Genomic DNA, 27,113 nt, shown 5'->3' on the forward strand with positions numbered 1-27,113 from the left:
TACCGGGTTTCCCTGGTGGCTTGGCGGATAAGAATCCAGCCGCCAACGCAGGGGACGTGGGTTCCATCCCTGCTGCGAGAAGATCCCGCTCAGGCTGCAAATGCTGAGCCCGCGGGCCCAAAGCCGTGCCCTGCGACAAGACACATCACCAAAGCGAGGAGCCCAGGCACCACAGAGAAGGGAAAACCCTGCTGTGCTCAGCTAAATGGGAGGAAAGCCTCTGGGCAGCGAGGAAGACCCAGCACCGTCCTCTGTCGCTCAGGCGTGTCTGACTCTTTGAGACACCATAGACAGTAGTAGCCCACCAGGCTCCTCTGGGCAGCAAGGAAGACCCAGCACCATCCTCTGTCCCTCAGTCATGTCTGACTCTGTGACTGCATGGACTGTAGCCCACCAGGCTCCTCTAGGCAGCGAGGAAGACCCAGCACCATCTGTCCCTCAGGTGTGTCTGACTCTGTGTGACCACATGGACTGAGGCCACCAGGCTCCTGTGTCCATGGGATTCTCTTACTGGAGTGGGTTGCATTGCCCTCCTCCAGGGGATCTTCCCCACCAAGGGATCAAACTCAGGTTTCCCAAGTAGCAGGCAGATTCTTTACCATCTGAGCCACCAGGGAAGTCCAGCACAGCCAAAACTAATAAATTTTTAAAAAATGATACCTCAGAGATACAAAAGTTTATAAGAGAGTACTAAGAACCACTGTGTGCTCAGCCATCCGACAGCAAACCTGGAAGACATGCACGAGTCTCTAGAGACACACAGCCCACCAGAACGGAGGCAAGAAGACCCAGACAGCCTGAACAGACCGGCCAATGGAAGCGACACAGAATCTGTAATAACACCAATTGAAACTCCATGCAAACCAGAGGCCAGAACTGGATGGCTTCACGGAGGACTTCTACCAAACTGACAAAGAGGAACTTATATGACCCTCTTCACACTCTCCCAGGAGACTGAAGAGGACGAAACACTCCCAAAGTCCTTCTATGAGCCACCATCACGCCGATACCTAAACCAGACAAAGACACAACCAAAAAAGAAGTTACAGAACAGAGCGCTTTATGAACATACACGCAAAATGCGCAACAAAATATTAGCTAACCGAATTCAACAACACACAAAAAGAATCACACACCATGATCAACTTGGATTCATACCAGAGTCACAAGGATAATTCAACATGTGCAAATCGATCAATGTAAGTCACCACATCAACAAGAGAAAAGACAAAACAACATGCTCGTCTTAACAGGTTCAGAGAAAGCACTGATAAAATGCAACATCCATTCATCATAAGAGGTGTCGCCAAAGTGAGTACAGAGGGAAGACATCTCAACGTAATAAAACCGACTTATGACAAGCACACAGTCAACACAGTCCTCAAAGGTGACAAGCGGAAAGCCTTTCTAGAACTCTGGGACAAGGTAAGGACGCCCAGTCTCACCATTTGTGTTCAGCACACCACGGGAAGTCCTAGTCAGAGCAATCAGGCAAGAAAAAAAGGATTCAACTTGGGGCAGGAAGGAGGCAAAACTGTCCGTGTATGCAGATGACGTGATACTGCATTTACAAAACCCTGAAGACTGCACACACAAACTGCAGAACCGAGGGAGGGGGCACCTGGTCTGGGGAGTGGGCAGGTGGGTTGTCTGGGTCTGCAGTCTCTTCGTGTGTGTGTGTGTGTGTGTGTGTGTCTGTGTCTGTGTGCCCGCGCTTGTGCTCAGTCATGTCCAACTCTTTGTGACTCCACAGACAGTAGCCTGCCAGGCTCGTCTGTCCATGGATTCTCCAGGTAAGAATACTGAGGTGGGCTTCCATGTCCTTCTCCAGGGGATCTTCCCCACCCAGGGATCGAACTCGAGTCTCTGCACCTCCTGTGCTGGCAGGCAGATTCTTTACCCCTGAGCCACCTGGGGAGCCCGAGTGCAGCCTACCATCACTCCGTTTCTCTCATTCAAAAACAGCGCCAGATACCTGCTTACTCTTCTCAGTTTCCCTGTGTATGTGGACTATCAGGGCTTCCCAGGGGGCACTAGGGGTGAAGAGCCCCCTGCCAGTGCAGGAGACGTAAGAGACTTGGGTTCAATCCCCGGGTGGGGAAGATCCCCTGGAGGAGGGCATGGCCACCCCCTCCAGTATTCCTGCCTAGAGAATCCCGTGCACAGAGGGCCGTGGCAGGCTACAGGCCGTGGGGTCGCAAAGAGTCAGACATGGCTGTAGTGACTGAGCACGCACACTAGTTAACTATCGTTTCTGTTTTCCATTTCTGGCCTCACTGTGACACATTTCAGAAATTTTAATCAGCGCTTTAAGCAAGATGGCAGATCGGGAAGTCCCAGCCCTCACCTCGCACAGAAACACTGATAAACTGGGATTATTTGGGCCTAATGACCTTTAAGCAAACTGAAGAATCCAGCTAGTGAGCTGCAACACCTTGGATGAGCAAAAAAAGCAAGAAGAACCACTTCAAAAGGATAAACGGAGGAGGTTCTGTTTCCCTGTCTCCCCTCCCACAAGCTGGCAGAGCTCAGCGCTGAGAGGACCCTCCTTGGGCCCAGGCCCCTCCTCCTCAGGAGGACAATGGATGCAGCCACGCCACGTCCCCAGGCTCCAGGCCGCTGCCTCAGAGACCGCCTCGCTGCTCAGCTCACGAGAGCACCAGGCCACAGACACACTTGGGGCCACAAAGCAGGAAGAGAAGGGACGGGGCTCTGTGCGGCCGGCTCGGCCTCGGGGCTTAGAGGAGCACGGGGTCCTCAGACTTCTCCTTCAGGGCAGGGGCACAACGGGGCGGGGGCACAGCATCGTTCCCCGGACGGGAGGGTGGGGGAGCCTCATGTCCACAGAGCACGTCTCCGAGGCTCCAGAATCTCTAACTGGGCTGGGGGCAAAATCCCACCGTATATCCAAGAGGAGGCGGCTGCTTCTCCCAGCGCACAGACAGCAAAGCAGAGCCACAAGAAACACTGAGAATCGGGAACCATGACTCTGCCCAGGGAAGCAGAGAAATGGCAAGAAAATGGGAGATCTATGAGCTCCCTTATCACGGAAAACAGTTGTCCCGAAGCAGCTCAGTGAATTGATCTTCCACAAGGTGCCAAGCACAGAGAATGGTAAAGGACACTGCCTTCAATAAACGGTGCTGGAAGACCTGCTTCTGCTGTTGCTGTGGCTAAGTCGCTTCAGTTGTGTCCGATTCTGTGCAACCCCATAGACGGCAGCCTGCCAGGCTCCCCCGTCGCTGGGATTCTCCAGGCAAGAACACTGGAAGGGGCTGCCATTTCCTTCTTCAATGCATGAAAGTGAAAAGTGAAAGTGAAGTCGCTCAGTCGTGTCTGACTCTGTGCGACCCCATGGACTGCAGCCTACCAGGCTCCTCCGTCCACGGGATGCTCCAGGCAAGAGTACTGGAGTGGGGTGCCGTGGCCTTCTCCTGCTGGAAGAGGTAGATAACAGTAATTGTCTTAAAGAGCTTCAGTGAACTGATCTCCCACTGGGGTGCCCAGAACACAATGGGAAAATCCCTTCAATAAACGGTGCTGGAAGAGCCAGATGACAGCAGGCAGGAGGGTGAAGCTGGACCCTCAGCTCAAACTATAAGTGAAATCATCTCAAAACGCAGCAGAGACACAGGGCCGGAAACGATGAAAGAACAAGAGGAAGACACGGGGGAGCGTCGTGACATGGTGTGGACAAGGGTTCTTTGGATACGACACCAAAAGCACAGGCAGCAAAGACAGAACCAGACCAGGGGCAGTCCGGTAAATAAAACCCACACAACAAAGGAAACAGTCACAGGAAAGGCAATGGGTGCAACGGGAGAAGATGTGTGCAAACCACACATCTGATAAGGAGCTACTTCTCAAATATACAAGGAGCTCACACAAGTCAACCCAAAGTAACACCAACCCGGTTTTTAAATGGGCACAGGACCTGAACAGGTATCTCTCAAAAGACGACGTCAAATGACCAAACAGGACATGGAAAGGCGCTCAACATCCACCAGTCCTCAAGGGAGCACACGCCGGAGCCAGTGAGATGTCACTGCACGTGTTACACACACTCGACTCCCAGGAAAAAGACAGGTGCTGCCAAAATGCGGAGGGAAGAGAACCTTGTGCATGGTGGTTGGGAAGGCGTCGGTGCAGCCACCGTGGAAAGCAGTGTGGAGTTTCCTTAAGAAACTAAAAGCAGAACTACCACATGACCCAGCAATTCCACTCCGGGGTATGTATCCAAAGAAGAGGAAGCAAGGACCTCACATATGTCTGCACTCCTGTGTTCTGCAGTGTTGTTCCCAGTAGCAGGATGCGGCCACAACCTGGATGTCTGTCGATAGATAAATGCACAAAGAAAATGCCAGACACACACACACACACAGTGGAGTCTCACTCAGCCTTTTAACTAAGGAAATCCTCCTTTTGAGACAACATGGGTGAAACCGGAGGACATTAAGCCGAGTAAAGTAAGCCAGACACAGGCAGGCAAACGCAGCAGGAGCTCACTAACCTGTGGAATCTAAAACAGATTCGGAGAGACGGAGGAGAACGTAGTCCCCAGAGGCTGGGAAGGGGATAACGGGGAGGTGGTGGTCACGGGGAACAAAGTTTCAGGGATGCCGACCATAAGTTCTGGACACCTGATGTGCAGCGATGTGACTAGAGCTGACCGAACTCTACTGTAGACTCAATCCCGCTCAGAGGGTAGCCCGGAAGTGTCCTCAGCAGACCCGCAGACCAAGGTGAACTACGGGAGCTGATGGACACACTAACTATAATTGGCATGACGGCGGTACTTATTTCAGAGCATAGACAGAAGTCACAACGTCAAGCTGTGCATGTGGAACAGACACAATTTTTGTCAATTCAGTGCAGTTCAGTTCAGTCACTCAGTCGTGTCTGACTCTTTGTGACCCCATGGATCGCAGCAGGCCAGTCCTCCCTGTCCATCAGCACTCCCGGAGTTTACCCAAACTCATGTCCATTGAGTCCGTGATGCCATCCAACCATCTCATCCTCTGTAGTCCCCTTCTCCTCCTGCCCTCAATCTTTCCCAGCATCAGGATCTTTTCCAATGAGTCAGCTCTTTGCATTACGTGGCCAAACTATTGGAGTTTCAGCTTTAGCATCAGTTCTTCCAATGAACACCCAGGACTGATCTCCTTCAGAATGGACTGGTTGGACCTCCTTGCAGTCCAAGGGACTCTCAAGAGTCTTCTCCAACACCACAGTTCAAAAGCATCAATTCTTCGGCACTCAGCTTTCTTCACAGTCCAACTGTCACATCCATACATGACCACTGGAAAAACCATAGCCTTGACTAGACGGACCTTTGTTGGCAAAGTAATGTCTCTGCTTTTGAATATGCTACCTAGGTTGGTCATAACTTTGCTTCCAATGAGTAAGCGTCTTTTAATTTCATGGCTTCAGTCACCATCTGCAGTGATTTTGGAGCCCAAAAAATAAAGTCTGACACAGTTTCCACTGTTTCCCCATCTATTCCCCATGAAGTGATGGGACCAGATGCCATGATCTTAGTTTTCTGAATGTTGACCTTAAAGCCAACTTTTTCACTCTCCTCTTTCACTTTCATCAAGAGGCTTTTTAGTTCCTCTTTACTTTCTGCCATAAGGGTGGTGTCGTCTGCATATCTGAGATCATTGATATTTCTCCCAGCAATCACGATTTCAGCTTGTGTTTCTTCCAGCCCAGCGTTTCTCATGATGTACTCTGCATATAAGTTAATTAAGCAGGGTGACAATATACAGCCTTGACATACTCCTTTTCCTATTTGGAACCAGTCTGTTGTTCCATGTCCAGTTCTAACTGTTGCTTCCTGACCTGCATACAGGTTTCTCAAGAGACAGGTCAGATGATATGGTATTCTCATCTCTTTCAGAATTTTCCACATTTTATTGTGATCCACACAGTCAAAGGCTTTGGCATAGTCAATAAAGCACAAATAGATGGTTTTTCTGGAACTCCCTTGCTTTTTCAATGATCCAGTGAATGTTGGCAACTTGATCTCTGGTTTCTCTGCCTTTTCTAAAATCAGCTTGAACATCTGGAAGTTCATTGTTCACGTACTTTGAAGCCTGGCTTGGAGAATTTGGAGCACTTCTTTACTAGTGTGTGAGATGACTGCAATTGTGCGGGAGTTTGAGCATTCTTTGGCATTGCCTTTCTTTGGGATTGGGATGAAAACTGACCTTTTCCAGTCCTGTGGCCACTGCCGAGTTTTCCAACTTTGCTGGCATATTGAGTGCAGCACTTTCACAGCATCATCTTTCAGGATTTGGAATGGCTGAACTGGAATTCTATCACCTCCACTAGCTTTGTTTGTAGTGATGCTTCCTAAGGCCCACTTCACTTCACATTCCAGGATGTGTGGCTCTAGGTGAGTGATCACACCATCATGATTATCTGGGTCATGAAGATCTGTTTTGTACAGTTCTTCTGTGTATTCTTGCCGCCTCTTAATATCTTCTGCTTCTCTTAGGTCCATACCATTTCTGTCCTTTATTGTGCCCATCTTTGCATGAAATGCCCCTTGGTATCTCTAATTTTCTTAAAGAGATCTCTAGTCTTTTCCATTATGTTGTTTTCCTCTATTTGTTTGCACTGATTGCTGAGGAAGGCTTTTTTAGCTCTCCTTGCTATTTTTTGGAACTTTGCATTCAGATGGGAATATCTTTCCTTTTCTCCTTTGCTTTTCACTTCTCTTCTTTTCACAGCTATATGTAAGGCCTCCTCAGACAGCCATTTTGCTTTTTTGCATTTCTTTTCCATGGGGATGGTCTTAATCTCTGCTCCTCTACAAAGTCACGAACCTCCGTCCAGAGTTCATCAGGCACTCTGTCTGTCAGATCTAGTCCCTTAAATCTGTTTCTCACTTCCACTGTATATTCATAAGGGATTTGATTTAGGTCATACCTGAATGGTCTAGTGGTTTTCCCTACTTTCTTCAATTTAAGTCTGAATTTGGCAATAAGGAGTTCATGATCTGAGCCACAGTCAGCTCCTGATCTTGTTTTTGCTGACTGTATAGAGCTTCTCCATCTTTGGCTGCAAAGAATATAATCAATCTGATTTTGGTGTTGACCATCTGGTGATGTCCATGTGTAGAGACTTCTCTTGTGTTGTTGGAAGAGGGTGTTTGCTATGATCAATGCTTTCTCTTGGCAAAACTCTATTTGCTGTTGCCCTGCTTCATTCTGTACTCCAAGGCCAAATTTGCCTGTTACTCCAGGAGTTTCTTGACTTCCTACTATTGCATTCCAGTCCCCTATAATGAAAAGGACATAATTTGGGGGGTGTTAGTTCTAAAAGGTCTTGTAGGGCTTCATACAATCATTCAGCTTCTTCAGCATTACTGGTTTTGACATAGACTTGGATTACTGTGATACTGAATGGTTTGCATTGGAAATGAACAGAAATCATTCTGTCGTTTTTGAGATTGCATCCAAGTACTGCATTTCAGACTCTCTTGTTGACCATGATGGCTACTCCATTTCTTCTGAGGGATTCCTGCCCACAGTAGTGGATATAATGGTCATCTGAGTTAAATTCACCCATTTCAGTCCCTTTTAGTTCGCTGATTCCTAGAATGTCGACGTTCACTCTTGCCATCTCCTGTTTGACCACTTCCAATTTGCCTTGATTCATAGACCTAACATTCCAGGTTCCTATGCAATATAGCTCTTTACAGCATCAGTTTTGTCAATTATACCTCAGTAAAGCTGAAAAGATTTTCTTTCATTTAATTATACCAGGCACATTGGGAGTTATTCCATTTCTGATTTTCGCACTTGCTCTCATGCTTAAAATACGTATTTACATTTTTATTTCTGAACACGTACACATTCTCCTCCTCCTTTAGAAAAGACAAAGTTCTAACGGTGCTTCACCTGAACTCTGGGTACTCATATACACGTGTGTGGGCATGCGCACGGCTCTGTCCATGCACACGTGCGGGTGTGTTTGTGCGTGAAAGTGTGTGTCTGTGTACTTTTCCAAAGCTCATTTTTGGCCATGCGTTCCTCTCTGTTGCATCTCACTGTCTCTCTGCCATCTCTTAGTATCCCTTTCTGTGTGAAAACAGTATCTAGGAACTTGCACCTCTGGAAATGCCTTCTCTCACCGTCATTCTCTTTTTAACAAGTTGCTTGAGAACACTCTATTTGGAATCCAGCGTGTGACTCAAGTACTAGGAGAGGAAAACGCTTGTGAAGGTTAAGGGCCCCATGCCCTCAGAGCCCACCTCCTGTCTCAGGACCTGGCGGGTTGAGGCTGAGGCACGGCCCACACCGGGAGGCTGAACCTCCTGGAAGCTGGGGATGTGCTCTGCATGAAGCTCTCACTTCTGCCCCTTGCAAGTACTCCGACTCAGGGGAACTCTTGCTGGTTAATTCCCTGACGGCATGGCTCCAGTATCCCATAGCGCCCCCTTTTGGTAGGGGGCAGTCTGCTCCCTGTGGGCTGGTCATTCTCTTGATAATCTGCGTTTTCCACAGGAAGTAGTTTCAGGACATTTTTAGGGCCTCAGTCCAGTCCGCCTTGATTTTCCTTTTTTTATTTCAAATTTACTTAAAAGAGAATTAACTGTTTCAAATTGTATAATTCAGCGCGAAATAATTTTTAAATTTAACCTGCAGTTTCTCAGTTTACTATGAAAGGTCAAGATACAGATGTTACTTCCATTTATTTTTACAAATATGTAGTTAATTAACCTATTGTTGACGTCGCTGCCCCACACAGGCTCTCCGTTGCAGGGTGTGGGGTCTTTAGCTCAAGTATGCCGTGTCTGGATCCCTGGCCGCTGATCCCGCCCAGGCCCCTAAGTATGAGCACCGAGTCTCAGTCAGGAGCCCAGCAGGGCGGCCCTCAGGTGTCACGTGCACATGCATGAGTCCCAGCCCTTCGCAGGTCGGTTCTCATCAGTAAAGGAGGCTCCGTTATTTGCTTCCTCAGCCGTTGCTGTCTGTCGGGAGCGTCTTCCCGTCTGACACTTACGACAGATACCACACTGGCCCTCAGCACAGGCCCGCCTCTCCTGAATCTCCCTGTCTGCACTCTGTGCTGCACTCTGGACCATTTCCTCAATGCTATGCTCCGACTTCATACGGGGCCGCTTAGCTGCCTTCTTGGCTGCATGACTTTTTAACGTGTTGAATCTACTGTATTGTTCACGTCGAAAATTTTCACCTCTTTTCAGTGACCACCTGTTCTACAAAATAATCCACATGCTTGCCTCCCTTTATTTTTCTGTGACCATGGTTCCCTCTGTGTGTCCACATGGGTGGAAACCTTACTCTGACCCCGAGATGATCCCTGCCGCCGGGGCCACACCGCCAACCTCTCATGCTTTGCTGTGGTTCCCCTCCATTTGGGGAACTTTCTTTCTGCCCTTGTCTGTGGCTACGTGTTTCAGAAACACTCTCCAAGCACGTTTCAGTGTTAGAAGGAGAGGAGGCTCTGGGTGGGTACCACACTCACCGACTTTGGTGCAGTGTCAGCCCGCAGCCCTTCACGTCCACCCTCTCCTGCTGTCACCTAGTCTGGAAATTGACCATGACGACGGCAGCAAGAGCCTGCAGCCCCTCTGAGGGCTGGGGTCGGGACAACAGGCAGAGAAGGAACCTCAGGCGCAGAGAAAGGGCACCACCGCCCCAGGTACATGAGCAGCAGGCACACATTTACAGGAGCATCTGTTTTCCAACAGAGTGAGAGCTCTGACCCCAATCAATACTCCCTAAAGCTTGCAGGTGACGACAAGACTGGGAGGACACTGTGCCCAAGGACCCCGGGGCCCTGAGGAGGCAGGAAGCACCCAGGGGCTTGTTCCCAGGAAGGCGGGCTGGACGGTGATGCCATACAGAGAGACGCCCCGAAGGGGGCTGCCATGGGGGAAACCCACACCCCGGGGCAGTGGAGGAGTCAGTTTCCTTCCTTATTCCCTGAAGCCTCCTCTGGGCTCTCGGCCACATGGACTCCACTGAGCCCAGAGACACTCTGATCGTTTGTCCCTCATAAAGAGCAGATTTGTGGACACAGAGGGGAAGGAGAGGGTGGGACGAATGGAGAGAGTAGCATGGAAACGCGCACACCGGCACGTGTAAAACAGACCACGGGGGAATGTGCCCTGTGACTCAGTGAGCTCACACAGGGCTCTGTACAACCCAGAGGGGAGGGAGGTTCTAGAGGGAGGGCATGTGACACACACGGCCGATCCATGCTGATGTATGGCAGAACCAGCACCATATTGTAAAGTAATGATCCAGCATTTAAAAAAAGTGTGTCTCTGGGTATCTGAGCCCTGTGGGCAGCAAGAGACAGCATCCTCCCCAAAGCATCTCCAGCGCCTGCAGACCCCGTCCACGGAGAGGACCCCCAGGGACCTGCTGATGGGCGGGCAGAGGAGGAAGCAGACCCCAAGGTGAGGCTCTCAGAGGGAAGGACATGCCCTGCTTGACCACACCTGAAACAGGTGTCTCAGGAACACACTGGGACTGTCACAGGAACAATGCCTGGCTTTCAAGAAGAGGCTGTTCCCCTTCCTGTGGGGACACTGATGTGACAGCCACGTGACAGGAAGCCCCAGTCCCGGAGAGGACACACCCTGTGGTCCGTCTGTCCGGAGGACACCCAGGTCTCCTCCATCCTCACAGCCTGGACCGCAGGGAAGAGACACCATGGCCCCCGCGCTCCCTGCCCTGCTCTGCCTTGGTGAGATGGGAGGGGCAGGGGGAGCCCTGGTCTGGAGGGACCTCCAGCCAGCCTGCTCCATCAGGGGACCCCAGGGCCCAGGAGGCTCCCGGGGTGGAGAGGCGCTGCTCAGGGCTGAGGGCACACCTCTCACAGGGCCCTCTCTTCCAGGGCTGAGTGTGGGCCTGAGGACCCAGGTGCAGGCCGGTGAGTCTATCCCAGGGCCCAGCTCCCTCCTCTCATGGGGACAAGGTCACCCCCAGGCCGTGGGCATGGGGAGGGCAGCTCGGGGCTCACGGAGGGGGAGTCTGGGAGGTCTGGGCTGAGAGCCAGGACCTGGGGGGGATGCCTGGTGAGCCCGCCTCTGATTTCCTTCCAGGGACCCTCCCCAAACCCACCATTTGGGCTGAGCCAGGCTCTGTGGTCTCCTGGGGGAGCCCCGTGACCATCTGGTGTCAGGGTCCCCCAGGGGCCCAGGAGTTCCATCTGGATAAAGAGGGAAACCCAGTTTTCTGGGACAGAGAGAAACCCCCAGGTCCCGGGGACAAGGCCAGGTTCTACATCCACTACATGGGAGAGGACCACCAGGGAGCTATCGGTGCTACTACAGAACCCGCACTGGCTGGTCAGAGCGCAGTGACCCCCTGCAGCTGGTGGTGACACGTGAGGGACACTCGGTGGCCTTGGGCTCTGCCCTCGGGAGGGGGTCTGGTCTCAGGGGCTGTCCCTCTCACAGCCCAGCCCTGGGGAGGGGAGGGGAGGAGAGGGTGGGGGCCCCACGGAACCAGCTGCCTCCTTCTCTCCTAGGACCCTACGTCAAACCCAGCCTCTCAGCCCTGCCAAGCCCTGTAGTGATGTCGGGAGGGAACGTGACCCTCCAGTGTGGCTCCCATGCGGGATTTAACAGATTCCTTCTGACCAAGGAAGGAGAAGACGAGTCCTCTCGGACCCTGGATGGACAGCAAATGCTCGACAGGCAGACCCAGGCCCTGTTCCCCGTGGGCCCCATGACCCCCGGGCACAGGTGGACGTTCAGATGCTACGGCTTTTACAGGCACAACCCCTGGGTGTGGTCAGCCCCCAGCGACCCCCTGGAGCTCCTGGTCCCAGGTGAGGAATCCCATCCTGACCCCATACATTTGTGCAGACAAGACAACGTACCGGGGTCTCTGCTCCCAGGGGAGCCCCTGTGAGAGGGTGGGGAGAGGAGCGTGGGGCTCACAGGACAGACACACAGACTGAGACAGGACGAGGCCTGGGGCCGGGCCGGGAGAGGGGGGTCCACAGGGGAAGCGGTCCCTACAACCCAGCGTGTGTCTCTCCCCAGGGCTGTCTGGGAAGCCCTCCCTCCTGACCCCGCAGGGCCCTGTCGTCACCTCTGGACAGAACCTGACCCTTCAGTGTCGCTCTGACGTCAGCTACACCAGATTCGCTCTGTCCAAGGTGGGGGGACAGGACCTCACCCAGCGCCCTGCCCAGAGGCCCCAGGGTGGGCTCTCTCAGGCCGACTTCCCCCTGGGCCCTGTGGGCACCATCCACAGGGGCCAGTACAGATGCTACGGTGGACACGGCCTCTCCTCCAAGTGGTCGGCCCCCAGTGAGACCCTGGAGCTGCTGGTGGCAGGTGAGGAGACAGCGGGTCAGTTGGGGACCAGACTCTGCACAGGCCCCACTGGGGAGCCCCAGGGATGATGCTGGGACCAGGGGAAGGGGTCCCAGGGAGGGACAGAGAGACAGGGGTTGGGGAGCGTAGAGACTCTGAGAAACAGAGACAGCGCTGAGGGGCCAGAGAGGCCCGCGGAGTCTCGCTCAGAACCCGGGCCGGTGGCCGCACCCCCTTCCTCTCTGCAGGACGGCTCAGAGACAGACCCTCCCTCTCAGTGCGGCCGGGCCCCTTGGTGGCCCCGGGGGAGAATGTGACCCTGCTGTGTCAGTCAGGAGAGAGGACGGACACCTTCCTTCTGTCCAAGGAGGGGGCAGCCCATCGCCCCCTGCGTCTGCGCTCCCAGGACCAAGCTGGGCGGTACCAGGCCGAGTTCTCCTTGAGCCCTGTGACCTCAGCCCACGGGGGCACCTACAGGTGCTACGGCTCACTCAGCACAGACCCCTACCTGCTGTCACAGCCCAGTGAGCCCCTGGCGCTCGTGGTCTCAGGTGAGGCAAGGTCTGTCCGTCAACTCAGCAGCTCGGGGCTCTGCCCTGGGAGCGCAGGGCGGTGGTGAAAGAGGGGGCGCTGAGGAAGGGGCCCCCTGAGGGAGGGGCCTCGGAGCCCACGCCCCACCCCTTTCTCCCCCGCTGGGGACCGGGAGGGGCAGGTGGGCAGTGGGAGGGTCTCGGGGAGGCCACAGCGCCGTGCAGGCAAAGGGGAGTGAGGTGGGGACCCTGCATCAGCCCGCGCACACCTTCCTGGGCTCATTCCCAGGACCCATGGGCCCAGACCCCACCCTCGGGCCCCAATCCAACCACTGGGGAGTCATGGGGCTCTGTGCTCAGGGGGAACAGCCCGCCCCAGGGCAGTGTGGGAGCCGGAAGATCTAATACTCCTCAATAGTCAAGGACTCGCGGGGGGTGGAGCAGAGATGCTGAGGGGGCAACAGGAAACACAGGCTTCGGGGCTCTGAGCTGCCGAGTGAAGGGCCGGGGGTCGTGGCCCCCAGCCTGGGGGGAGCAGGGCTGCGGAGGGGGGAAACAGCCCCACCCCACCCCCTTGCTGACCCCTAGGGGGCTCCAGGCATCAGTTCTATCAGCTCCATCCCTCAGTGGAGTCAGGAACTGCATAGAGGGGAGCAGGCTCTTGAGGAGGTGGTGGCAGTTCTGGGGGCAGGCTGAATATGCCCCCAGTTCAAGCACCTCTGGAGACTCTGATTTGGACTCCCTCACCGTCACCGCACCCGCGTGCAGGCCTCAGTTTCTTCGAGTGTAAAAGGAGAGACCTGTGGCCAAGATCTTAGGTTTCCTCAGTTCTGAGTTGGGTGTGACCCCGCATCCAGCGAGGAGCACGGGGAGCCCCCGAGGAGGTGACTGTGGGGATCTGTGCCCTCCACTGCAGCGTGCGGGGAGGGAGAGGAGGACCCAGAGGCCCCTCCATGCAGCCTGCCCCTCCCCTGCCCCCTCTGAGGTGGGGGAGGGGAGGGAACAAGGGAGGACCCTCAGCTCTAGCTAAGACCCTGCAGGTGAGGGGCCCCCAGAGCAGAAAGCTGGTGTCCTCCTGGGGGCCAGCTCAGGAGGAGCTCAGGGTGCCCACGGCCCTGGTTCCAGTCTCGGCTCTGCCCACTACAGGCTGGGTCACCAGGGCCCCTGAGTGATCTCCCTCTCTGTGCCTCAGGCTCCTCGTCTGCAAATGGGTCGGGTGGGCTGGAGATGGACGCACAGATCCCAGCACAAGTCCTCACACAGCAGGTGCCCAGTTAAACGGCACCCCTGGCTCACTCAGGCGTCTCTGGTGCCCCAGGCCTCACGTGGTACCTGAGTGTCCTCATCGGGGTCTCGGTGACCTTCGTCCTGCTGCTCCTCGTCCTCCTCTTCTTCTTCCTCCGACACCGGGGTCAGGACAGACGCAGGAAGTCTCGTGAGTAGGGAACGGGGTGACTCGGACCCCTGGAGGCCTTAGGGCATCAGACAGAGGGAAACCAAGGACATGGGAACAGTCAGCTTAAAAAATGTTTTCCCACCATATGGAGGTTCCTTAAAAAGTAAAAGCAGAATTATCACATGGTCCAGCAAATCCACTGCTGCCTATATGTTTCAATAAACTAAAAACTAATTTGAAAAGATACAAACATTCCAATATTCATATAGGCAATTTACAATAGCCAAGATATGTCAGCAACCCAACTGTCCAGCAAGAAATGAATAGAGAAAATGTGGTGTGTGTGTGTGTGTGTGTGTGTGTGTGTGTATCCACATATACATACAATGGAATATTACTCAGCCATAAAAAAGAAGGAAACTCTGCCATTTGCAACAGCACACATGAACCTAGAGAGTATTACGCTTACTGAAATAACTCAGAGGAACATAAACGCTTCATGATAGCATTGGTACATACTGAATCTGGAAAATAATACAAAGGAACATATATGAAAAACAGAAACAGAGTCCTTGATACGGAAAAATAACTAATGGTTACTGGGGGGTTGGGCAGATGAGGGGTGTGGACTAGAGACACAGACTACTGTGTATGAAATAAGCAAGAAGGATATACTGGATAGCACAGGGAATGTAGCAATTATTTCGTAATAACTTTAAATGGAGTATAACCTATAAAAACATTGAATCATATGTTGTATGCCTGAAACTAATATGTTACAAGTCAACGGTATTTCATTTAAAAATTTTTCCAGAATCTCAAATCTGAAAATCTAGTGGAAAAAAACACCCACTGTCACCCACGTGCACTCATTTAAGCCATTCCCCTCCTTCTCAATGTCACGAACTGACACACACCACGAGCCCAGGCTGCCTTCTCTCCTCCTGAATCCCACGTGGAGGGCGTGGGCACCACGTCCCCGGGGCCGAGCCTCTGTCCCGGGTCCCAGCCCAGGCCGAGGCTGATTTCCGACCTCCCACAGGGGCCGCAGACCCAGGGCCCGAGGACAGGGGCCCGCAGAGCAGGTAACCCCCGCCCTGACACCCCCAGAGCCCCACCCACAGCACCCCACCTTCTCCCCCTGACACAGTGTCTCCTCCTCAGCTCCAGCCCAGCCACAGACTCCCAGGACCAGGCCATCTGTGAGCAGGAGAGGCGGTGCCCCCCGGGGGTCACTGAGACTTCTGGAGGCAGTGGGGGGGGACACTCAGAAGGGTGGGGTACCGGGGCTGGGGACTGAAACCCCACACAGCACTCCCCCAGGTGCAGGGTAGGGAGGGTGCAGAGAGACCTCTGGAGGCCGTGGGGGGGGATGCTCAGAAGGGTGGGGGAGCACACAGCACCCACCGGGATGCAGGGCGGGGGCTCCAGCCCTGAGGCTCTCGGAACCCCGCCCAGCAGTGCCCTCTGCTCTGCTGCAGATGCTGCCGTGAGCGACACACACTCTGAGGTGGGGCTGCAGCTGGACCATCGGGTGAGACCCTTGCTCCCATTTGGCCACCACAGACCTCCTGTTGCCAAACTCAACCAAGCGCACGAGCGGCCGCCGCTGTGCTCACACCCCAGCTCCAGCCTCGCCCACCCACCCCTCCTTCCCGGATCCCTGGATCCTGCTGTGACCCCACCCTCCCCTTGCCCTATGACTTCATGGCCCCTCCTTCGGGGTGCCTTTCTCAGCTCCGTGTCCTCTGGCTGACCTTCTGGTGTAGGGGTGCAGCCCCAGGTCTCATGAGGATGCGTGCATCAGTGGATGGCCCACACGGCCCAGCCCCCGTCCTTCACCCCCCAGCAAAGGGCGCGGGAGAGCGGGCGCCACCCCCCAGGTCCTGCAGGTACGGCAGGTGCTCAGCTCGTGGTGAGAGGGGCCTCACGCCAACAAGCTGGCGGAGTCCCAGAATGCAAGGTGCTGACAAGGAAAGTAAATCAAGAGATGGGACTGGGCGCTCCGGGCGGGCACACTCGATAGGAAGGTCCTGAGGTGGAAGGGACGTGCTTTAGCAGGAAGATGGCTGTGTGCCAGGCCAGATGAGCAAGAGGTCCGGGCTCAGACAGAAACCAGGGCTGCACAGAGCACCCAAGGCTCCCGGGTGACAGGAGGCCCCTGGAGTTTCCATCAGGAGAGAGAGCTGACCTGGCCCGAGGTTCCAAACCTCCTCTGGGCACAGCAGGGAGCTGGCTGGAGGAGGGCGGCGGACCCAGGAGGCACCTGTCCTACCTCACTGTCTCCCTTCAGTACAACAGGAGGCAGGCCCCCAGGAGGCCCCAAGATCACTAAGGCAGGAGGCGCCCCCTCTGTCCTCCCAGTCGGGGGGATTCTGGGAAGGATGGACTGACGCACAGCAGATGGGTCCCTCCTCTCCAGGCCCGCAGGCGCCCCATCTCACACACCTTCCCCTCCGCAGGCTGCCACATCTGAAGCCCCCCAGGACGTGACCTACGCCCAAGTAAACCACTCAACCGTCAGAAGGGGGACGACCACACCCCTGGCTCCCCCGTCAGGGGAGCCCCCAGCAGAGCCCAGTGAGTACGCTACTCTCGCCATTCGCTAGCCCAGGAAGGACCCGACCCCAGGCTCCCGGGACAGATATCAGACCCCAGGAGGCACGTGAGTTGCCAGCAGTGGACACCACCTAACCAAAAGCAGCAGTACCTGGGCTCCTAACAGACCACCAGGAGCCCCAGGGACCCTTTCAGGTCAACTGGTTCTACACTCAGAAACAGCATCCTGGACCCTCGGTGGCCCAGCGGTTAAGAGTCTGCCAGCCAATGCAGGGGACATGGGTCTGATCCACTTGCTGCCAGACAGCTGAGCCTAGGGGCGCTGCAGCTGCCGAAGCCCTGGTGCCCAGAGCCGGTGTTCCTCGAGGGGAGCCAGTGGGTGAGCAGGCCGTGCACAGCCAGGCAGCAGCCTGCACTTGCTGCAACCAGAGAGAGCCCACTCGCAGCAGGGAAGATCCAGCACAGCCACAAATAAACAGATTACTAAAAAACTGAAAGGCATGTTTCATTTCCTTAAAAAAGATAATTAATATCCTCATATTTTATAAAGAAGGCAACAGACTCTCAATTATCAGTGATTTTGAAAAAGGTCAGCACATTACTCCAAACGAAGGGAGGAACAGGGAAACAACAATGACAGGGGTAGCTACCACTGAGGACAAACAAGGAGAGGAAAATCAGAACAGCCAGAAAGCTTCGTCCCTGAGGGCGTGGACCACACTCACACATGCTAGGCACAAGGACCAAGTCAGAAAGAGAGAAGGAGTTGCTTTACCGCCATCAGGACACGACGGCAGGTCCTTCAGACTTTAGAAAGGTAAACACCTCATAGAAGGACAGCTTCAAGCTATTATAGTAGAAAATGTAGATGACACAGACCCTAACCCTCAAAAATAAAATTTATCAAAATTATGGACATAAGGATAAACAGAAAATCTGAATTGTCCTATATGTTAAAGTGAACTCTGAGTCCAGAGAGTTTCACAGGTGAATGCATCTGAACACGTGGGCACTCATGAAACACACACACGTACACACACCTACCGAGCTCACACCAGCTTACACAGAGAGGGGAGAAGGAAGGAAGGGCACACTCCACTAAACATTTCACTGCGCCAGAGAAACCTGAGACCAAACGGTGACACGGAAACTACAAAATGGGAAAATCTCAGGAAGCTCTTTTTCCCTGGTTTGTTTTCCTAAACAAACATTCACAAAGAGGATTCATCAGTAAATAAAATGGAACACATATCACGCACATGCACGTATTTTTTTTCAAGAATGTGTGGTTGGTTTCATCCACAAAAATCCATCAATACAATTCAAATATTAAAAGAAGAAATTTTAAAACATCATGATAACAGATGAAAAGTTTTCTGATAAAATACACCACCAATTTATAATGAAAAAGTCGTAAGTAGAAGGGAATTTCCTATCATTTATCAAAGCATCTTTTAAAACCTGCACTAGAAATCTATTTTTTATGTTTGTTTATTTATTCATTGTTGCTGTGTGGGCTTTTCTCCAGTTGCAGCGATTTGATCTCTGGTTTCTCTGCCTTTTCTAAAACCAGCTGGAACATCTGGAAGTTCACGGTTCATGTACTTTGAAGCCTGGCTTGGAGAATTTGGAGCACTTCTTTACTAGCGTGTGAGATGAGTGCAATTGTGCGGTAGTTTGAGCATTCTTTGGCATTGCCTTTCTTTGGGATTGGAATGAAAACTGACCTTTTCCAGTCCTGTGGCCACTGCTGAGTTTTCCAACTTTGCTGGCATATCGAGTGCAGCACTTTCACAGCATCATCTTTCATCTTTCAGAATTTGAAATAGCTCAACTGGAATTCCATCACCTCCACTAGCTTTATTCAAAGTGATGCTTCCTAAGGCCCACTTGACTTCACATTCCAGGATGTCTGGCTCTAGGTGAGTGATCACACCATTGTGATTATCTGGGTCATTAAGATCTGTTTTGTACAGTTCTTCTGTGTATTCTAGCCACCTCTTAATATCTTCTGCTTCTGTTAGGTCCATACCATTTCTGTCCTTTATCGTGCCCATCTTTGCATGAAGTGTTCCCTTGGTATCTCTCATTTTCTTGAAGAGATCTCTAGTCTTTCCCATTCTGTTGTTTTCCTCTATTTGTTTGCACTGATTGCTGAGGGAAGCTTTTTTAGATCTCCTTGCTATTCTTGGAACTTTGCATTCAGATGGGAATATCTTTGCTTTTCTCCTTTGCTTTTCACTTCTCTTCTTTTCACAGCTATATGTAAGGCCTCCTCAGACAGCCATTTTTTGCATTTCTTTTCCATGGGGATAGTCTTGATCCCTGCTCCTGTACAAAGTCACAAACCTCAGTCCAGAATTCATCAGGCACTCTATCAGATCTAGTCCCTTAAATCTATTTCTCACTTCCACTGTATAATCATAAGGGATTTGATTTAGATCATACCTGAATGGTCTAGTGGTTTTCCCTACTTTCTTCAATTTAAGTCTGAATTTGGTAATAAGGAGTTCATGATCTGAGCCACAGTCAGCTCCTGGTCATGTTTTTACTGACTGTATAGAGCTTCTCCATCTTTGGCTGTGAAGAATATAATCAATCTGATTTTGGTGTTGACCATCTGGTGATGTCCATGTGTAGAGTCTTCTCTTGTGTTGTTGGAAGAGGGTGTTTGCTAGACCAGTGCGTTCTCTTGGCAACACTCTATTAGCCTTTGCCCTGCTTCATTCTGTACTCCAAGGCCAAATTTGCCTGTTACTCCAGGAGTTTCTTGACATCCTATATTTGCATTCCAGTCCCCTATAATGAAAAGGACATATTTTGGGGGGTGTTAGTTCTAAAAGGTCTTGTAGGTCTTCATAGAATCGTTGAGCTTCTTCAGCATTACTTGTTGGAACATAGACTTGGATTCCTGTGATACTGAATGGTTTGCCTTGGAAACGAATAGAGATTATTCTGTCAATTTTGAGATTGCATCCTAGTACTGCATTTTGGCTCTCTTGTTGATCATGATGGCTACTCCATTTCTTCTAAGGGATTCCTGCCCATAGTAGTAGATATAATGGTCATCTGAGTTAGATGACCAGTCCCCTTTAGTTCGCTGATTCCCAGAACGTGGACGTTCACTCTTGCCATCTCCTATTTGACCACTTCCAATTTGCCTTGATTCATGGACCTAACATTCGAGGTTCCTATGCAATATGGCTCTTTACAGCATCAATTTTGTCAATTATACCACAGTAAAGTTGAAAAGGTTTTCTTTCATTTAATTACACTAGGCACATTGGGAGTTATTCCATTGCTCATTTTAGGCACTTGATCTCGTGCTTAAAATACGTATTTACATTTTTATTTCTGAACACGTACACATTCTCCTCCTCCTTTACAAAAGACAAAGTTCTAACGGTGCTTCACCTGAACTCTGGGCACTCATATACACGTGTGTGGGCATGCGCACGGCTCTCTCCATGCACACGTGTGGGTGTGTTTGTGCGTGCAAGTGTGTGTCTGTGTACTTTTCCAAAGCTCATTTTTGGCCATGCGTTCCTCTCTGTTGCATCTCACTGTCTCTCTGCCATCTCTTAGTATCCCTTTCTGTGTGAAAACAGTCAGTATCTAAGAACTTGCACCTCTGGAAATGCCTTCTCTCACCGTCATTCTCTTTTTAACAAGTTGCTTGAGAACACTCTATTTGGAATCCAGCGTGTGACTCAAGTAGTAGGAGAGGAAAACGCTTGTTAAGGTTAAGGGCCCCATGCCCCCAGAGCCCACCTCCTGTCTCAGGACCTGGCGGGTTGAGGCTGAGGCACGGCCCACACCGGGAGGCTGAACCTCCTGGAAGCTGGGGATGTGCTCTGCATGAAGCTCTCACTTCTGCCCCTTGCAAGTACTCCGACTCAGGGGAACTCTTCCTGGTTAATTCCCTGACGGCATGGCTCCAGTATCCATAGCGCCCCCTTTTGGTAGGGGGCAGTCTGCTCCCTGTGGGCTGGTCATTCTCTTGATAATCTGTGTTTTCCACAGGAAGTAGTTTCAGGACATTTTTAGGGCCTCAGTCCAGTCCGCCTTGATTTTCCTTTTTTTATTTCAAATTTACTTAAAAGAGAATTAACTGTTTCAAATTGTATAATTCAGCGCGAAATAATTTTTAAATTTAACCTGCAGTTTCTCAGTTTACTATGAAACGTCAAGATACAGATGTTACTTCCATTTATTTTTACAAATATGTAGTTAATTAACCTATTGTTGACGTCGCTGCGCCACACAGGCTCTCCGTTGCAGGGTGTGGGGTCTTTAGCTCAAGTGTGCCGTGTCTGGATCCCTGGCCGCTGATCCCGCCCAGGCCCCTAAGTATGAGCACCGAGTCTCAGTCAGGAGCCCAGCAGGGCGGCCCTCAGGTGTCACGTGCACATGCATGAGTCCCAGCCCTTCGCAGGTCGGTTCTCATCAGTAAAGGAGGCTCCGTTATTTGCTTCCTCAGCCGTTGCTGTCTGTCGGGAGCGTCTTCCCGTCTGACACTTACGACAGATACCACACTGGCCCTCAGCACAGGCCCGCCTCTCCTGAATCTCCCTGTCTGCACTCTGTGCTGCACTCTGGACCATTTCCTCAATGCTATGCTCCGACTTCATACGGGGCCGCTTAGCTGCCTTCTTGGCTGCATGACTTTTTAACGTGTTGAATCTACTGTATTGTTCACGTCGAAAATTTTCACCTCTTTTCAGTGACCACCTGTTCTACAAAATAATCCACATGCTTGCCTCCCTTTATTTTTCTGTGACCATGGTTCCCTCTGTGTGTCCACATGGGTGGAAACCTTACTCTGACCCCGAGATGATCCCTGCCGCCGGGGCCACACCGCCGACCTCTCATGCTTTGCTGTGGTTCCCCTCCATTTGGGGAACTTTCTTTCTGCCCTTGTCTGTAGCTACATGTTTCAGAAACACTCTCCAAGCACGTCTCAGTGTTAGAAGGAGAGGAGGCTCTGGGTGGGTACCACACTCACCCACTTTGGTGCAGTCTCAGCCCGCAGCCCTTCATGTCCACCCTCTCCTGCTGTCACCTCATCTGGAAATTGACCATGACGACGGCAGCAAGAGCCTGCAGCCCCTCTGAGGGCTGGGGTCGGGACAACAGGCAGAGAAGGAACCTCAGGTGCAGAGAAAGGGCACCACCGCCCCAGGTACATGAGCAGCGGGTACACGTTTATAGGAGCATCTGTTTTCCAACAGAGTGAGAGCTCTGACCCCAATCAATACTCCCTAAAGCTTGCAGGTGACGACAAGACCGGGAGGACACTGTGCCCAAGGACCCCGGGGCCCTGAGGAGGCAGGAAGCACCCAGGGGCTTGTTCCCAGGAAGGCGGGCTGGACGGTGATGCCATACAGAGAGATGCCCTGAAGGGGGCTGCCATGGGGGAAACCCACACCCCGGGGCAGTGGAGGAGTCAGTTTCCTTCCTTAGTCCCTGAAGCCTCCTCTGGGCTCTCGGCCACATGGACTCCACTGAGCCCAGGGACACTCTGATCGTTTGTCCCTCATAAAGAGCAGACTTGTGGACACAGAGGGGAAGGAGAGGGTGGGACGAATGGAGAGAGTAGCATGGAAACGCGCACACCAGCACGTGTAAAACAGACCACGCGGGAATGTGCCCTGTGACTCAGTGAGCTCACACAGGGCTCTGTACAACCCAGAGGGGAGGGAGGTTCTAGAGGGAGGGCATGTGATACACATGGCCGATCCATGCTGATGTATGGCAGAACCAGCACCATATTGTAAAGTAATGATCCAGCAATTTAAAAAAAAACTGTGTCTCTGGGTATCTGAGCCCTGTGGGCAGCAAGAGACAGCATCCTCCCCAAAGCATCTCCAGCGCCTGCTGACCCCGTCCACGGAGAGGACCCCCGGGGACCTGCTGATGTGTGGGCAGAGGAGGAAGCAGACCCCGAGGGGAGGCTCTCAGAGGGAAGGACATGCCCTGCTTGCCCACACCTGAAACAGGTGTCTCAGGAACACCCTGGGACTGTCACAGGAACAACGCCTGGCTTTCAAGAAGAGGCTGTTCCCCTTCCTGTGGGGACACTGATGTGACAGCCCCGTGACAGGAAGCCCCAGCCCCAGAGGGGACACACCCTGTGGTCCGTCTGTCTGGAGGACACCCAGGTCTCCTCCATCCTCACAGCCTGGACCGCAGGGAAGAGATGCCATGGCCCCCGCGCTCCCTGCCCTGCTCTGCCTTGGTGAGATGGGAGGGGCAGGGGGAGCCCTGGTCTGGAGGGACCTCCCAGCCAGCCTGCTCCATCAGGGGACCCCAGGGCCCACGAGGCTCCCGGGGTGGAGAGGCGCTGCTCAGGGCTGAGGGCACACCTCTCACAGGGCGCTCTCTTCCAGGGCTGAGTGTGGGCCTGAGGACCCAGGTGCAGGCCGGTGAGTCTGTCCCAGGGCCAAGCTCCCTCCTCTCGTGGGGACAAGGTCACCCCCAGGCCGTGGGCATGGGGAGGGCAGCTCGGGGATCACGGAGGGGGAGTCTGGGAGGTCTGGGCTGAGAGCTGGGACCTGGGGGACGCCTGGTGAGCCCACCTCTGATTTCCTTCCAGGGACCCTCCCCAAACCCACCATGTGGGCTGAGCTGGGCTCTGTGGTCCCCTGGGGGAGCCCCGTGATCATCTGGTGTCAGGGTTCCCCGGGGGCCCAGGAGTTCCATCTGGATAAAGAGGGAAACCCAGTTTTCTGGGACAGAGAGAAACCCCCGGGTCCCGGGGACAAGGCCAGGTTCTCCATCCAACACATGAGAGAGGACCACGCAGGGAGCTATCAGTGCTACTACGGAACCCGCACTGGCTGGTCAGAGCGCACTGACCCCCTGCAGCTGGTGGTGACAGGTGAGGGACACTCGGGGGCCTCAGCCTTTGCCCTCTGGAGGGGTCTGCTCTCAGGGGGTGTCCCTCTCACAGCCCAGCCCTGGGGAGGGGAGGGAAGCGTGGGGGCCCCACAAAACCAGCTGCCTCCTTCTCTCCTAGGACTCTACGGCAAACCCAGACTCTCAGCCCTGCCAAGTCCTGTGGTAACATCGGGAGGGAGCGTGACCCTCCAGTGTGGCTCCCATCAGGGATTTAACATATTCCTTCTGACCAAAGAAGGAGAAGACGAGTCCTCTCGCACCCTGGATGGACAGCGAATGCTCGACGGGCAGACCCAGGCCCTGTTCCCCGTGGGCCCCGTGACCCCCGGGCACAGGTGGACGTTCAGATGCTACGGCTTTTACAGGCACAACCCCTGGGTGTGGTCAGCCCCCAGGGACCCCCTGGAGCTCCTGGTCTCAGGTGAGGAATCCCGACCTGACCCCATACATTTGTGCAGACAAGACAACGTACTGGGGTCTCTGCTCCCAGGGAGCCCCTGTAAGAGGGTGGGGAGAGGAGCGTGGGGCTCACAGGACAGACACACAGACTGAGACACGACGAGGCCTGGGCCCGGGCCGGGAGAGGGGGTCCACGGGGGAAGCGGTCCCTACAACCCAGTGCGTGTCTCTCCCCAGGGCTGTCTGGGAAGCCCTCCCTCCTGATCCCACAGGGCCCTGTCGTCACCTCTGGACAGAACCTGACCCTCCAGTGTCGCTCTGACGTCGGCTACACCAGATTCGCTCTGTCCAAGGAGGGGGGACAGGACCTCCCCCAGCGCCCTGCCCAGAGGCCCCAGGGTGGGCTCTCTCAGGCCGACTTCCCCCTGGGCCCTGTGGGCACCATCCACAGGGGCCAGTACAGATGCTACAGCGGACACGGCCTCTCCTTCGAGTGGTCGGCCCCCAGCGAGACCCTGGAGCTGCTGGTGGCAGGTGAGGAGCCAGCGGGTCAGTTGGAGACGAGACTCTGCACAGGCCCCACCGGGGAGCCCCAGGGGTGAGGCTGGGACCAGGGGGAGGGGTCCCAGGGAGGGACAGAGAGACAGGGGTTGGGGAGGGGAGAGACTCTGAGAAACAGAGACAGCGCTGAGGGGCCAGAGAGGCCCGCGGAGTCTCGCTCAGAACCCGGGCCGGTGGCCGCACCCCCTTCCTCTCTGCAGGACGGCTCAGAGACAGACCCTCCCTCTCAGTGCGGCCGGGCCCCTCGGTGGCCCCGGGGGAGACCGTGACCCTGCTGTGTCAGTCAGGATACAGGACGGACACTTTCCTTCTGTCCAAGGAGGGGGCAGCCCATCGCCCCCTGCGTCTGCGCTCCCAGGACCAAGCCGGGTGGTACCAGGCCGAGTTCTCCTTGAGCCCTGTGACCTCAGCCCACGGGGGCACCTACAGGTGCTACTGCTCACTCAGCACAGACCCCTACCTGCTGTCACAGCCCAGTGAGCCCCTGGCGCTCGTGGTCTCAGGTGAGGCAAGGTCTGTCCGTCTCACTCAGCAGCTCGGGGCTCTGCCCTGGGAGCGCCAGGCGGTGGTGGAGGAGGGGGCGCTGAGGGAGGGCCCCCTGAGGGAGGGGCCTCGGAGCTCGCGCCCCGTCCCTTCCTCCCACACTGGGGGCTCGGAGGGGCAGGTGGGCAGTGGGAGGGTCTCGGGGAGGCCACAGGGCTGTGCAGGGCAGAGGTTGGTGAGGTGGGGTCCTCGGGTCAGCCCGGCATAAGCCTTCCTGGGCTCATTCCCAGGACCCAGTCTCCCAGCCACAGACCCAGATCCGAACCTGGGGAGTCTCGGGGCTCTCTGCTTAGGGGAGACAGCCCACCCCAGGGCATTTTAACATTCTCTGGGAGGACAAGGCCCCTCAGATCGTCAAGGGGCGGCGGGGAGTCAGGCAGAGATGGCGCCAGAGCCACAGGCTGCAGGGGCCTGAGGCTGCTGGATGGGGTTCAGTCTGTGGAGAAGCAGGTCCGCCCCCACCACATCCTGCCCCCGGAGGCTGCAGGGATCACCTCCTCCCGCGGGCAGAGTCCAGCTGGCAGACACAGAGGGCTGAGCGAGCGTCTGTAAGGGGAGGTGGATCCGTGGGAGCCACGGTTGGGTCCCACCTCGGGACCCCACAGACCACCGATCAGGGGCGGGGTCCCACCCCAGGACCCTGCAAACACCACTCAGGGGCGGGCCCCACCCCGGGACCCCACAGACCACTGCTCAGGGGAGGGCCCCACCCCACCCTGTGCTGTCGGAGCTCCTTCAGCTCAGGGTCCTGACAGGAACGTCTGAGACAGTAAGATAGAGAGACCCCAGGAGTCTCCCGAGGAGGACACGGCCCACCCACAGCCTCCCTTCACGACACTCGGGCTCGGCTGATACCCTCCCCCAGCACCGCTGTCAGACCCGCGAGTGTGAACAAGGACAGCGTCCCTGTCGGGTTGGGCTCGGGGCCGCGTCTTCTCACGGGAGGCCGGTGCCCTGGGCACACACAGTGGGTAACGGGGCCGGCGCTGACCTGTGCACCCTCACCCCAGACTACACGGTGCAGAATCTCACCCGGATGGGCCTCGCGGCTTCGGTCCTGCTGCTCCTCGGGATCCTTCTCTGCCAGGCTCGGCACGACCACGGAGGAGCCCGAGATGCAGCCGGAGCTGAGCAACGGGACCCAACACAGCCCAGAGCCCAGGAGCCTGGGACGCGAGCTTCTGGTGTAGGAGCTTCTGGATGAGCCTCTGACCCTGGGGGAGAGATGAGCCGCAGGGTGGGAGGAGGCCCAGGCGGGTCAGCCTCTGCTCACGGGGCCCCCTCCCTCCTGGGGAGGATGCCCCAGCTCCCGGCTGCTCTCACCCCTGGCCCGAGGCGCATCCCACATGGCAGGGGTGGGTCCTCACCCTGCATGCCCGCAGGCTCTGTCCACTCGCATGGAGGACGTGAGCCTCATTGTTCATGCCCGCCGTCTCTGGTGTGCGCAATGACCTCCATCTCTTCTCAGAAACAGAATGCTGTTAAAGTAACTGAATAAATGGGTTAAATGGGGCCCCGTTTGGAACAGTTGGATCCTAAACTCTTCCCTGAGCCCCCTCTGGACCCTGCATGCCCCTCCTCCTTGTCCGAGGACACCCGCTGTAGTCTCTCCAGAAACACTGTCAGTGTGAAGGGACACCCTGGCGTTTGAAGTGACCATCAGGGCTACACTGGTAAATGAGCTCAGGAATATATCGTTTTGTAAGGAGCCCCGATATGGGGTTCCCTGGTGGTGAAGAATCTGCCAGCCAATGCAAGAGACACGGGTTCAATCCGTGATCCTGAACACCCCACACGCCAGGGAGCAACTGAGTCCATGAGCTGCAGCGACAGAGGCCAGCACGTCCTGGAGCCCGCACACCACCAGAGAGGCCAGTGCTGCAGATGCCCAGACACCAAAGCGAGGGAACAGCTCTGC

General features: G+C 54.5%; 2 protein-coding genes across 3 annotated transcripts; both read left to right on the forward strand.

The window, feature by feature from the left end:
• The first annotated feature begins 10,595 nt into the window (after positions 1 to 10,595).
• Positions 10,596 to 16,978, forward strand: LOC147354700 (leukocyte immunoglobulin-like receptor subfamily B member 3). The gene is given in 12 exon segments (XM_086354652.1): positions 10,596 to 10,725; positions 10,876 to 10,911; positions 11,084 to 11,287; positions 11,290 to 11,367; positions 11,512 to 11,814; positions 12,032 to 12,328; positions 12,556 to 12,858; positions 14,156 to 14,272; positions 15,276 to 15,318; positions 15,398 to 15,435; positions 15,715 to 15,767; positions 16,696 to 16,978. Coding segments are annotated over 12 exon segments (1,653 nt in total). The 5' UTR covers positions 10,596 to 10,691; the 3' UTR covers positions 16,843 to 16,978.
• A 5,942-nt stretch (positions 16,979 to 22,920) lies between these two features.
• Positions 22,921 to 26,532, forward strand: LOC147354701 (leukocyte immunoglobulin-like receptor subfamily A member 6). Of its 2 annotated transcripts, XM_086354674.1 has the most exons (8): positions 22,921 to 23,030; positions 23,182 to 23,217; positions 23,388 to 23,672; positions 23,811 to 24,113; positions 24,329 to 24,625; positions 24,853 to 25,155; positions 25,926 to 25,940; positions 26,206 to 26,532. In XM_086354674.1, the coding sequence occupies exons 1-8, from the start codon at positions 22,997 to 22,999 to the stop codon at positions 26,397 to 26,399; spliced, it is 1,467 nt and encodes a 488-aa protein (XP_086210800.1). In that variant the 5' UTR covers positions 22,921 to 22,996; the 3' UTR covers positions 26,400 to 26,532. The 2 variants fall into 2 exon arrangements, with proteins under 2 accessions (XP_086210800.1, XP_086210799.1); XM_086354673.1 differs by lacking the exons at positions 22,921 to 23,030; positions 23,182 to 23,217; positions 23,388 to 23,672; positions 25,926 to 25,940 and having other exon boundaries at positions 23,817 to 24,113.
• Positions 26,533 to 27,113: the final 581 nt, after the last annotated feature.

This window comes from Bos grunniens, chromosome 18 (assembly GCF_055505025.1).
Source record: "Bos grunniens cultivar Pamir isolate PY7600 chromosome 18, Bosgru_T2T1.0, whole genome shotgun sequence".
NCBI classification, from domain to species: Eukaryota; Metazoa; Chordata; class Mammalia; order Artiodactyla; family Bovidae; genus Bos; species Bos grunniens.